Source organism: Somniosus microcephalus, chromosome 4, assembly GCF_052327205.1.
Source record: "Somniosus microcephalus isolate GS21.2 chromosome 4, FLI_Smic_1.0, whole genome shotgun sequence".
NCBI lineage: Eukaryota > Metazoa > Chordata > Chondrichthyes > Squaliformes > Somniosidae > Somniosus > Somniosus microcephalus.
The window spans coordinates 176,198,100-176,210,838 of NC_140990.1; the positions used below are offsets into that span (position 1 = coordinate 176,198,100).

Below are 12,739 nucleotides of genomic sequence, written 5' to 3' on the forward strand. Positions count from 1 at the left end.
TCCTACAAGAGAGGGGGCGGTACTGGACCTAATTCTAGGGAATGTAGCCGGGCAAGTGGTGGAAGTGTCAGTAGGAGAGCATTTTGGCAACAGTGACCATAATTCGGTGAGATTTAAGGTGGTCATGGAAAAAGACAAAGACGGCCCGGAAATAAGGGTTCTAAATTGGGGGAAGGCCGATTTTAATATGATAAGGCAGGATCTGGCCAAAGTGGACTGGGAGCAGCTACTTATAGGAAAATCCACATCAAAGCAGTGGGAGACTTTCAGAAGGGAAATAGAGAGAGTACAATGCCAACATGTTCCTGTAAAGGTCAGGGGTGGGACCAACAAGCAAAGGGAACCTTGGATGACAAGGGATATACAAAAATGCATTAGGAAAAAAAGGGGGGCTTTTGGCAGTTACAAAAGACTAAAGACGGAGGAAGCCCTAGAGGAGTATAAAAAGTGCAGGGGCATACTTAAAAAAGAAATTAGGAGGGCGAGGAGGGGCCATGAAATAACACTGGCGAGCAAAATAAAGGAAAATCCTAAGATGTTTTATAAGTATATTAAGGGCAAGAGGATAACCAGGGAAAGGGTAGGGCCCATTAGGGACCAAAGTGGCAATCTGTGTGTAGAGCCAGATGATGTAGGCGGGGTTTTAAATGAATTTTTTGCATCTGTGTTCACTATGGAGAAAGACGATGTAGACATAGAAATCGGGCAAGGGGACTGTGACATACTTGAACATATTAGCATCGAGAGGGAGGAGGTACTAGCGGTTTTAGCAGGCCAAAAAGTGGATAAATCCCCAGGCCCGGACGAGATGTATCCCAGGCTGTTGTGTGAGGCAAAGGAGGAGATTGCAGGGGCTCTGACACAAATTTTCAGAACCTCTCTGGCCACAGGGGATGTACCAGAGGACTGGAGAACAGCTAACGTAGTACCATTATTCAAGAAGGATAGCAGGGATAAACCAGGGAATTACAGGCCAGTGAGCCTAACATCTGTGGTAGGGAAATAATTGGAAAAAATTCTGAGGGACAAAATTAGTCTCCACTTGGAGAGGCAAGGATTAATCGGGGATAGTCAGCATGGCTTTGTCAAGGGTAAATCATGTCTGACCAATCTGATTGAATTTTTCGAGGGGGTGACTAGGTGTGTGGATGAGGGAAATGCTGTGGATGTGGTTTACATGGATTTCAGTAAAGCTTTTGACAAAGTCCCGCATAGTAGACTGGTCAAGAAGGTAAGAGCCCATGGGATCCAGGGTGCCGGCGCGTTGGATCCTAAACTGGCTGAGTGGCAGGAGGCAGAGGGTGATGGTCGAAGGTTGCTTTTGTGACTGGAAGCCTGTGTCCAGTGGGGTACCTCAGGGATCGGTGCTGGGTCCCTTGCTGTTTGTGATCTACATAAATGATTTGGATGAGAATGTAAAAGGTATGATCAGTAAGTTCGCAGATGACACGAAAATTGGTGGGGTGGTAAGTGGACGGACAAATAAGGCAAGGGAATACACAATGAGTGGTAGGACCCTAGGAAGTACAGAGGGTCAGAGGGACCTTGGTGTACATGTACATAGATCCCTGAAGGCAGCGGAACAGGTAGATAAGGTGGTTAAAAAGGCATATGGGATACTTGCCTTCATTAGCCGAGGCATAGAATATAAGAGCAGGGAGGTTATGATGGAGCTGTACAAAACGCTGGTGAGGCCACAGCTGGAGTACTGTGTGCAGTTCTGGTCGCCTCACTATAGGAAGGATGTGATTGCTTTGGAGAGGGTGCAGAGAAGATTCACCAGGATGTTACCTGGGATGGAGCGCCTCAGCTATGAAGAAAGACTAAACAGGCTGGGGTTGTTTTCCTTGGAGCAAAGAAGGCTGAGGGGGGACCTGATTGAGGTGTACAAAATGATGAGGGGCATAGATAGGGTAGATAAAGAGGAACTTTTCCCCTTAGTAGGGGGGTCAATAACAAGGGGGCATAGATTCAAGGTAAGGGGCAGGAGGTTTAGAGGGGATTTGAGGAGGAACTTTTTCACCCAGAGGGTGGTTGGAATCTGGAACTCACTGCCTGAAAGGGTGGTAGAGGCAGGAACCCTCATAACATTCAAGAAGCATTTGGATGAGCACTTGAAATGCCATTGCATACAAGGCTATGGACCAAATGCTGGAAAATGGGATTAGACTGGACAGGGATTGATGGACGGCGCAGACACGATGGGCTGAAGGGCCTCTTTCTGTGCTGTAAAACTCTATGACTCTTCCTGCTGGTTACTCTCTTCACGGTTTTCTCCATCAGGTGTGGCCCCAGTTTTGCGCAGTTCTGTAGTGACTTGATAAGCTGAGAATTACCTTAAAACCCGAGACAGGTTTGGAGATTTTTGTAGTTTTATCTTGCTCTTCGTCAGGCTCTGGACTTTTAATTAATGCTTCTGAAATGCTACCGCTTGTCAAATCCAGACTGTGACGTCTTGCTGATTGTTTCTGTAGCTAAAAATAGAAAGCTATGATTATTTTTAGCAATGCTGCCTGTATGTTTCTAATACTCTGCACGGCCTCCTACACTGCACAAGGTAGACCAGTGAGAGCCAGGGTATTTTATGCATTGCGAAATAGGAAGCCAAGATAACTACTGAGCCATTTGAATTCCACGACTGCCAGCGTGAGTGATTCGCTATCTACTGAGCAAGGAATGTTAAATAAACATATGAACCTTTTATAAATCCTTTCATTAGATTTCTTGAGAATGGTGAGAGGAGGTTTGTCTAATGGATAGAATGACCTGCTTGTTGATGTTGGACCCTTCATAGTTTTGGAGTTTCGTCCCTTGAGTGTTGAAGGTGGTTGATTGACTCGGGACATTTCTATCTACTTCTCTCAGGTTATTACCAGCTGCGCCATGTAAGTAACTAGGATGCCATCTGTCATACAGAAGTACAGGGGTCAAATGACTATAATACGATCAGCTTTCAAATCATCAGGCTATTGGTGCCAGTGAGGACCAGGTCAGAAAAATATGATATCAGTTGTAGCAAAGTAAAAGAAGTTAATTGGTCCTTATTGCTGAGATAGCTGGGGCAAAAAAAAACATAGAAAAAATTGGTATTATTAAATATACAGGAAAATGCATATACTCAAGTTAGTTTAACTTAAGCTACAGGCAAGCTGCTAAAGGTTTTGTTAGAGAACATCTAAAAACAACACACTCTTTTCGTGCAGGAGAAGTTGGCGCACTGCTCGAGACAGCAGGTTGGCACTGGAGGAGGTAGAGCTCACCTGCACGCCCTCACCCCCTTGAAGAAGGTGTGCTGTCTATCATGGGCGGGTCAAAGTCGAGGCCATGGCGACTGGCAACGCATGAGGAGACGTTGTGCAAAGTTTCTTCACACCTAATCCTCTTTGTCCCTTCAAAGTTCTAGCCCACCCTAAACACTGCATGACCAGCTGCAAATGCATGGCTGTTATAGACCGCACCCCTGGGATCTACCTGCCTTTCTTCCAGCACATTCCTGGGCCATGGCAGCCCACTCTACTTTGCCATTTTTTCCATGCTGTGTTGTTAGTGGAGCTAATCACTTGGTGCATATTAGACAGAATGGTCTCCATGCTCCGTGTGATACCTTGGGACAAGTTGGAGCTGGACTCCTCCATGCTTGTGCACAAGCTCGCTGGCAGACTGCCCAGTGCACCTAGCATTTCCTGGTAGATCCCCATCAGCCTTCTTTGGTATCCTGGGCCCTCAAAGTCAGCATTCTAGAGTCCTCTGCAGCAGAAGTAGTATGTGACCTCGCCCTCCAAGGAGCTGGCACCTGCAGCGTCATATCCACTCCCGGGCACTTGTAGAAATCTTTTCTAACCCAACCTCTAAAATCCATGTGGTGTAAGTATCTGAACTGGTGCTTGCGAGGTTCAGATCGAGTGACAGTGCAACTTCCAGTGGGTTGGCCTCCTCTTTTGCACCAGCATATGGGCTTTAACATTCTCCGAACATGAAATGAAAGAGAGGGACAAGAGTTAGCTTGTGGTGTGAAGGGAGAGCAGAAAGAGAGAGAAGTGGGTGTTGAAAGCATCTGTTGCTGGTGAGGGTGAGCTAGACATCTGAAGGGACAAAAAGGATTAGGTGTGAAGAAACTCTGCGCAAAGTCTCCTCCAGCATTGCCAGTCGCCATGGCCTTGAGTCTGCCCCCGCCCATGATGGGCAGCACACCTTCTTCAAGGGGGTGAGGGCGTGCAGGTGAGCGCTACCTCCTCCAGTGCGAACCTGCTGTCTTGAGTGGTGCACCAACTTCTCCTGCACAAAAGGAGTGTGTTAGTGAGAGTCTTATGAGTTGTTTGGAAAATGTACCCAGCATGGTAGAAAGCTCACAGTCTGTGTGTAAGATGTAAGTAGGAAACTATAGACCAGTTAGCTTAATGTCGGTGATAGGAAAGTTAGTGGAATCTTTACTCAAAGATATAATAGAAAAATATCTAGAAACCGAAAATATAATAAACAATTGAATGGATTTCAAAAGGGAAGGTCATGCTTGACTAACTTTATTGAGTTATTTGAAGAAGCAACCGAAAGAATAGATAAGGGTAAAGCATTAGATGGACTTAGAGTTTCAAAATGCCTTCAATAAGATACTGCATAGTGGACTCATGACTGTGATCTGAATATGTGAGTCAGGGGACAAGTAGCAGAATGGATTGCAAATTGACTGCAAAATAGAAAACAGAGAGTAGCGGATAAAGGTATTTACTCAGACTGGCGGCAGGTGGGAAGTGGTCTTCCACAAGGATCGGTGCTGGGACCACTGTTGTTCAACATTTACATAAACGATTTGGACTTAGGAGTCGGAAGTACAATTTCAAAATTTGCGGGTGACAACAAATTGGGGGGTATAGTTAATACAGAAGACTGCAACAAAATACAAGCTGACATAATATGCAGAATGTGTGTAAATGGCAAATGAATTTCAAATAGATTATTATGAGGTGGTGCATTTTGGTAGGAAGAATAAGGAGGCTACAATTCCTTGGAATATAAGCGTCTAAATGGGGTAGAGGAGCAAAGGGATCTAGGAGTACAGATTCACAAATCATCAAAAGTAGCAATGCATTTGAACAAAGCCATAAAAAAGCAAACAAAGCACTGGGGCTCATTTCTAAAGATTCAATTTCTAAAGGGCATGATGTGGGCCCGCTTGATGTCATCTCAACTCCAGTATTTAAAGGGACACAGTTGGAGTTGGCAGGAAGAGCAGAGGAAGTCTCACAAAGTAGGCCAGACGCTCAAAGGCTGCGCTCTGTTTTACTGACGCCTCCCTGATGTGCTGCTGGGGGCTATGAGGAGTGGGAGAGAGATACTCTTCCCTAGCAATGGCAGGAAGAAACCTGCAGCTGAAACCAAGAGGGCGTGTTTTGAGGTGGCAAAGGAGGTCACCAGCAGGAGCATAGTGGCACGCTCCTGGATTCAGTGTAGGAAGCAGGTCAGGAAAGGTGAGTAGAGTGGCACATTCACCTGCATCCTGCTGTGCACATCATTCCACCAGCTCACTCTGCCTTCTCAAGCCTATTCCATCACAGCACTCTTCACACCCACTTACCTTGCAGGTGCACATATCTTCTTTCCACACACTTCCTCACATCCGCGCACCAGCTCAGATACTTGCACTTTGGTGGGATCAGTAAGGCAGATAGTTATGTTTTCACCTGGTGATTCACACTTAACAAGTGAGCAAAAGCAGATGGTGGTGACAGGGGCAGAAGTGGAGAGTCCACATCGGAGGGCGTAGCCCTCACCAAGCTCTGCTCAGCTGGACACAGATTCTGTAGACTGGGAGCCGTCGATGAAAAGGAGAATCATTGAGCAGTAGCAGATAATGTATGATGCAGTGACAGGCCTTCAAAGTAGACTCACCACGATTGCAGAGAGAATGGAGGAGTCCACCTCAAGCATGAGTGGGTTGATGTCACAGGCCAATGAGATGATGTGTTCTTCCATGATAGAGTGGCCGGCGCCGTGGAATATCAAATGTTCCAATCAAGAGTCCATGCACATGTTGACCAGTCTGTAGCCCACATGCTGTCTCGTCTCCCGATAGCCGAGTCTGCCCCTGCACAGGTGCAGGTGGAGCAGTCTTTGGCAGCACCATCACGGGCTCAAAATCCCAGAGGACATCGGCCAAGAGCATCTCAGCAGTCACAACAGAGATCTGAGCAGCCTGCTTCCACCTCTGCTGAAGCCACAGTGATTGCACCACATAGGAGTAGCAGGAAAAGGAAGGCTTTGTAGTTGCACAAGGGTATGCACATGGGTGTCTTTGAAAATGTTGTGTTGATAAGTTTCTGTTGTTTATTTAGCCCACATAAATGTCATTCTTTTTCACCACTTTCCCGTTTTGTCCATTCTTGGCTGGTAAGTAGCCTTTTAACTTGTTTGATGATGAATGGGAAGACATGAATTGATAGGGACCAGTGGGGGATGTTCAACGGGTGGTTGCTTAGTTGCAGGACTGCTTTGTGTTAGTGGCATTGGGGAGAGGGGGCAGGGCAGGAAGAGTGGCTGTTGCATTTCCTTGTGTCATGGGTCCACTGGTGCAACTTAAGTGAACCTTGCATTAATAAAGGCATCCAGGCGCATTGCCCTCAGCATCCTCTTTTACTCCTCCTCTTCTTCTTCCTCCTACCCCTCCAAATGGTCCAAGGAGGATCTGAGCTGTTCGCCTTGTTACTCCTGCAGGTCCAAGCCTCGCTGTTGCGCAATGCTGTGCAGACACAGCAAATCACGACCATTCTGAAGACTCTGGCTGATGCATACTGAACGGTGTAGTGTATGTACCCGTCTACCTTTAAGGGAACTATTGAATGTAACCGTTCACCTTTAAGAGAACTACTTTAGGTGTGGCACTATTTGTTTGGCTTCTGTATACTGTAATACCGACAGTGACCACACCAGTATATAAGTGTTGTGGCAGGATAACTGGGGCAGATTCGCCCTGACCTCTGAATAGTAAAGACCTGTTTGTTTGTTACTCCTGAAGTCTGTGTATTTATTAACTGCACAACCCACAGACTTTACAGTGGCGACGAGTCCGATCGTACCCTGCGGCAAGACTACCAAAGCAAGAAGAGCGTCGAAGAGAGGCAACCGCCCTCGTCGTTCTGCTGGGAGAAAACACGAGGCTGCAGCAAGAGAAAGGTGGAAGACTTTAGCAATAAAAGCTTCCGTCTGCAACAGGCACTGACTACCCTTCTACCACGGTACGGAGTGAGCCAATCAGCAGGGAACAAGGCGGCCGAAGAGACTGTGAGTAGGGGAAGGTGTAGAAGTATCCGGAGGATAAGGGCAGAGCACTCGACCTTGGTCGAGGGGGAGCTGAGCCGGTCAGAAGTCGGGTCCAACGGCGTCGGGTGACAGCCGGACCGCGATCGGCGGGAAAGATCCAGGCGGCGACGAAGCCGCGGATCGCTGAAACCGAGCGTGTGGGAGAGGCAGAGCCGAGCAAAGGAGGCTGCGCGAGAGCCAGCCCAGCGGCTGAACTGTTCTCCACCAATGGGGTACCCAGAGCCGGTAGAACCGAACGTGCGGGAGGGGGAGAGAGACACAGCCGAACAAGGGGAGAGAGACTGCGCGAGAGCCAGTCCAGCGGCTGAACTGTTCTCCACCAACGGGGTACCCAGAGCCGGTAGAACCGAACGTGCGGGGGAGAGAGCGACAGAGCCGGGTACGGAGAGAGAGACTGCGCGAGAGCCAGTCCAGCGGCTGAACTGTCCTCCGTTAACGGGGTGTACCCAGCGCCGGTAGAGCCGTGCGGGCGGGAGAGAGAGACAGAGCCGAGTAAGGGGAGCTGTGCGAGAGCCAGCCCAGCGGCTGAACCTGTCCGCTGTGGGGAAAGCGTACCCCTTCCACCAGGAAGAAACGCGGAAAGCCGCCATTAGGCGGAGAAGACGACAGAGGCGGGAAACCGCCATTGAAGTGGGCGGGGAGAGAAAGGAAGAGCGGGAAACCGCCATTTTTGCGGGAAAAACCGCCATCTTAACTGCCATTGAAGTGGGCAGAGAGAGAGAGAGAGAGAGAAGGGAAAAGCGGGAAACCGCCATTTTCGCGGGAAAACCGCCATTTTAGAAATAAACAGATAATAAATAATACTTAAAGAAATACTGTGCTGCTCCAAGGAAAGGAAGATGCCTAAGTGAGGGAATATTAACGATTTTAATTCTGAGATAGAAGACTGGGCCACGTACGTGGAACGCATCGAGATCTATTGTGAAGCCAACAAAATAGAGGAAGACGACAAGGCGATAACATTGTTAAACTCGATGGGCGCAAAGACATACGGGCTCTTGAAGGATTTACTAGCACCAGCTAAACCGGCGGATCAGTCTTTCGAAGAGATTGTGGCTGTTCTGAAGGACCACTTGAACCCCACACCATTGATGTTGGCTGAACGATTCAAATTCTATGCAAGAACGCAACGGAAAGACGAAAGCAACGCAGAATGCTTGGTCGAACTGCGTAGGCTAGCGAAATACTGCCAGTTCGGAGGGAATCTGACAGAGGCACTGCGAGACAAGTTCGTAGGCGGATTGTCCAAGGAAGGGACGCAAAAGCGCCTACTCGAAGAGAACGACCTTACACTTGACAGGGCTGTCCGTATAGCCGCATCACACGAAGCCGCAGCGAAAGGAACGGCGGAAATGCAACTCAAGGCGGCGGCACTCGGGGTGGACCAAATTACCTCGAGTACAACAAAATGCTATCGTGGGAAGACAACACACGACCAGAATCAATGCTGGTTTAAGAACCAAGAATGTAGGAAATGTGGCAAACTGGGTCACATCGCTAAGGTATGCCGGTCAGGGAAGAAGACCAACAACCAAAGGAAGCCATCACGAGAAAAGTACAACAAGGTATACAAGGGGGCTGAGAAGAGTTCAGACGAACAGAATCCAGACTCAGATCCAAACGGCCAGGAGCTGGGTAGTCTGAGTATCCACCATGTGAGTAAGGAAGCTGACCTACAAACTATCTGGGTCATGCTAAAAATAGCTGGAGTCCAAGTGAAAATGGAGTTGGACACTGGATCAGCTGTATCAGTCATAAATCGAAGGGATTACCACCGGCTATTCCCACACATACCCTTAAGAGATACCAAGTTCGTATTGCAGACATACACGGGGCATAAAGTATACCCCATGGGAAAAATAAGAGTCAAGGTGAGAGATAGGGGTAAAGTACACCCAAGAATGAACTTGTACGTACTACCTGAGGGAGGACCACCACTTCTAGGACGGGAGTGGATCAAGAAAATAGACATGGAATGGCACTACCTACAAGCAATGACGAGTGAGGACTCGGTGCAGACAAGCAGCTCAGACTCTGAGCCGGAAGACGATAAGTCCAGCCCACGTGTGAAAAACAAGGTTAACATGAACTCACTGACTAAGGTTGGAAAAACGATGGCGTGCATAAAGACAGAGAATTCTGAGTCTGTTCAAGTTACAGACATATGCATTACGGAGGAACACCGGGCTCGAACTCAACGTTATTTCAAAGTACGACAACAATTAGAACAATTAAGTTACCGTCTCGTACAAGAGATGAAAACAATGAAAAAATTCTATGACACCGAATGGGAGAGTCTGGAAAGACAACAGAACCTGCTGGCTCAAGCAGAGAGCGACCATAGAGCCATTGTGACCAATTACCGATCACATCTCCCTTATGATGTTCAGGAGTTAGAATATTTGCATGATCTAGAGATACAGCATAAAGGCAAACCACGCTACACTGAGGATTTTGTTCTGCAATTGGAGACGGAGCTAGTGCAGGCAAGGTTAAGAGAAGCTGAATCGCAGTGTGCACTTAAAGAGATGCAGAAAAAAATCTTGGACATGGAAAAGAGAAACGCTTCTTTACCTGATGTGAATAATGTGGCCATGTTGCAAGAGGAGCTTATAGGGGCGAAACTGAAAGAAGCTAAGCAAAGGATGTTGGAACTTGAAACACAGAACCAAATCAGCAGTAACCAGCTATGTCGAGCAGAGAAGGAGTGCTATGGTCTACATGAGAAGGTGCAATATCTCTCAGCCCAGAATAAGGGTCTACTCACTCAGTTAAATGAAAGTAAACGGAAAATGGCTGAGATAGACTGCAAGAATAAAGAAGATTTGATGGCAGTGAGACTTCAAGAGGCAGATAGCATAGCAGCCTTGGCTGAACTCCAACAGGAAATTGCGAAAGAAGCAAATGAAGAGGAATCTTCAGGAAGCCAGGATTTTATTCCAGTTCTTCTCTACGACTCCTTACAAGCAGAGTGTGAGAAGTTGAAAGAACAGTATGAACAGGCCCAGGCTACAATTCTGGAGGGGATTAACTCGGCAACCTCCGAAAAGCTAGTTTCAGTAGAAGCATATGAACAACTAAAGGTTGAACATGAGCAAGAAGTCCAAAGGCTGCAGGAAATTCTTGATGAGCTCAAGGCCAAGACAGACTCATCGGTAGAAGTTCCATCCATAGATGAGAATTTAGAGGTGAAAGACATGGCAGAACATGAAAGACAAGATGTCCAAGAACTCATAAAAATATTGAAGGAAACCCAAGTCAAATATGAGGCGGCAATGACCGAGGTTCAACGACTTGAAGAACAAATTCAACTGGGAATCCTTTCAGTGGAAGGAAAGGAAACTGTAAGAAACACAGAGACTGTAAGAATGGGCCCTGAACATGAGCTAGGGAGCATCAAGGCGCAACTTCTTTGAGCGCTTGAAAGCAAAGTACAAGAGGAAAGGAAGGTGAAAGCATTGGAGGGAAAGGTGGATGAAATGGAGAAGACTCTGATCCACAGAGTCCCCGTGGAAGAGTTAACGGTCAGCCAACTCCTTCACATGCTGAGAGACAAGACTCCACAATGGGAACACGAGCTTCAATCTTCAAAGGGAAGGAATTCGGAGCTCCCAAAAGTTACGGAAATAACTGAGGTGGCAACACAGATTTTGTATTACAGTTTACTCTATGAAGAGTTCGTTGAATCACGTCAATGTGAACAGAAGAATGTTGAAACAGCTGCTTCAGTAGAAGGATTAAATAGCCTGATAACGCAATCCCCGATGGAAGGGAAGGTATTGAACTCACAAATGAGGTCAGTAGTGAAGGAATGGCAGACAACCCAGGAAGAGCGGGATGAATATGAATGTTTGAAGAAGTCTTTTCAAGAAAGATGGTTAGGGAAGGAACCACCGTCGGCTAACGTCCAGATGGATAAGAAGGAAGTAGAAGGGCCTCTCACTGGCCTAACTCAGGACGACCCCGAAAATTACCATGACCTGTTGAGTGACACTGAATATTACGAGGATCTGGTCTGCTCAGTTTGTGATGAAAACTCCCAAAGTGCTGAAATCCGGATGAAGCACTTAAGGTTTAAGGAACATAGAGAGTTGATGGCGCTACAGCTGGCAGCCGAGAAAGGAGCTCCGAGAGTTTCAAAAAGGCAGAAAAGAAAAAGAAGAAGCAGAAGATAATAACCGTCTAAAATATTATCACTTCTACCATCTCAGGCGGGACACTACGAAAGGAGCTAAATTAGTTGAAAAACCGGAAATTATCAAGACAGCCAGTTGGTTGTAAAAGTCCGCACTGCTGGTTCAACAGGACGAAAGTTCAAGCTGTTACGTCAAGAAAAGGGCTATGGAGGAGTCACGCTAGCCATGTGAACCGGCTACACCAAAGAGATGCTGTTCGGAACGAGTCAAGATCAGAGACTGAATCTATGAACTGTTCCCACCGAGATTATATCTGTAAATTGTTTTATAGGAAGTTGAAGATATGTATGTTTAACGGGGACTCTGTAAGTAATAAGCTAAAAAGGGAGGACTGTAGTGTATGTACCCGTCTACCTTTAAGGGAACTATTGAATGTAACCGTTCACCTTTAAGAGATCTACTTTAGGTGTGGCACTATTTGTTTGGCTTCTGTGTACTGTAATACCGACAGTGACCACACCAGTATATAAGTGTTGTGGCAGGATAACTGGGGCAGATTCGCCCTGACCTCTGAATGGTAAAGACCTGTTTGTTTGTTACTCCTGAAGTCTGTGTATTTATTAACTGCACAACCCACAGACTTTACAAACGGTGCCTCCAGATCAGTCTAGGCACCTGAAGAACATCTTCAGCATGCCAATGGCCTGCTCAATCACACATCTGGTGGTGATATGGCATTTATTGTAGCACTGTTGGGCTTCAGTGGTCTGGTTTCTGACGGGTGTCATGAGCCAAGTTTGAAGTGGGTATCCCTTGTCACATAGAAGTCACCCCTTAAGTATGCTTGCAGGTCCGAAGACATCAGAGAGCTTGGACTGCCGCAGGATGAAAGCATCATGGCAGCTGCCTGGGTATCTTGCACACACCTGTTATGTTCATTAATAACTAGTCATTTTTATTAAGAACAGCTAGCTTTTGCTAGACACTTTATTGAGCACATGTGGAATAGGTACAGTATCTGTAGAGGCATCCATCTTGACTGCTGCCTTGTGGGTAGCCTAGTGCATCCTGGGTAGCCCACTCTTATATACATACAGCACCACCTAGTGTACCATTCCAGAATGACAGGTTACTGATCATTACATCCCCCTTTCTTTGAGGTTAAACAAAATCAGTATCAATCAATATCAATCAATAACAACATAAACATCTTCAACAGTCAATACATTTTCAATGTAGTTTTCTTTGTACTCAAAGGTTAAGTCTGTCAGGCTTTTTTACTTCACGTG

General features: G+C 46.8%; 1 protein-coding gene across 3 annotated transcripts in view; it reads right to left on the reverse strand.

The window, feature by feature from the left end:
• The window catches only part of LOC147120008 (uncharacterized), a 143,488-nt gene that overhangs the window by 40,721 nt on the left and 90,028 nt on the right, over positions 1–12,739 (reverse strand). For all 3 annotated transcript variants that reach the window (XM_085985498.1, XM_085985497.1, XM_085985496.1), the window contains exon 7: positions 2,337–2,474. In XM_085985498.1, coding sequence (XP_085841624.1) covers positions 2,337–2,474 — 138 coding nt within the window. The remainder of the gene's footprint in view (positions 1–2,336; positions 2,475–12,739) is intronic.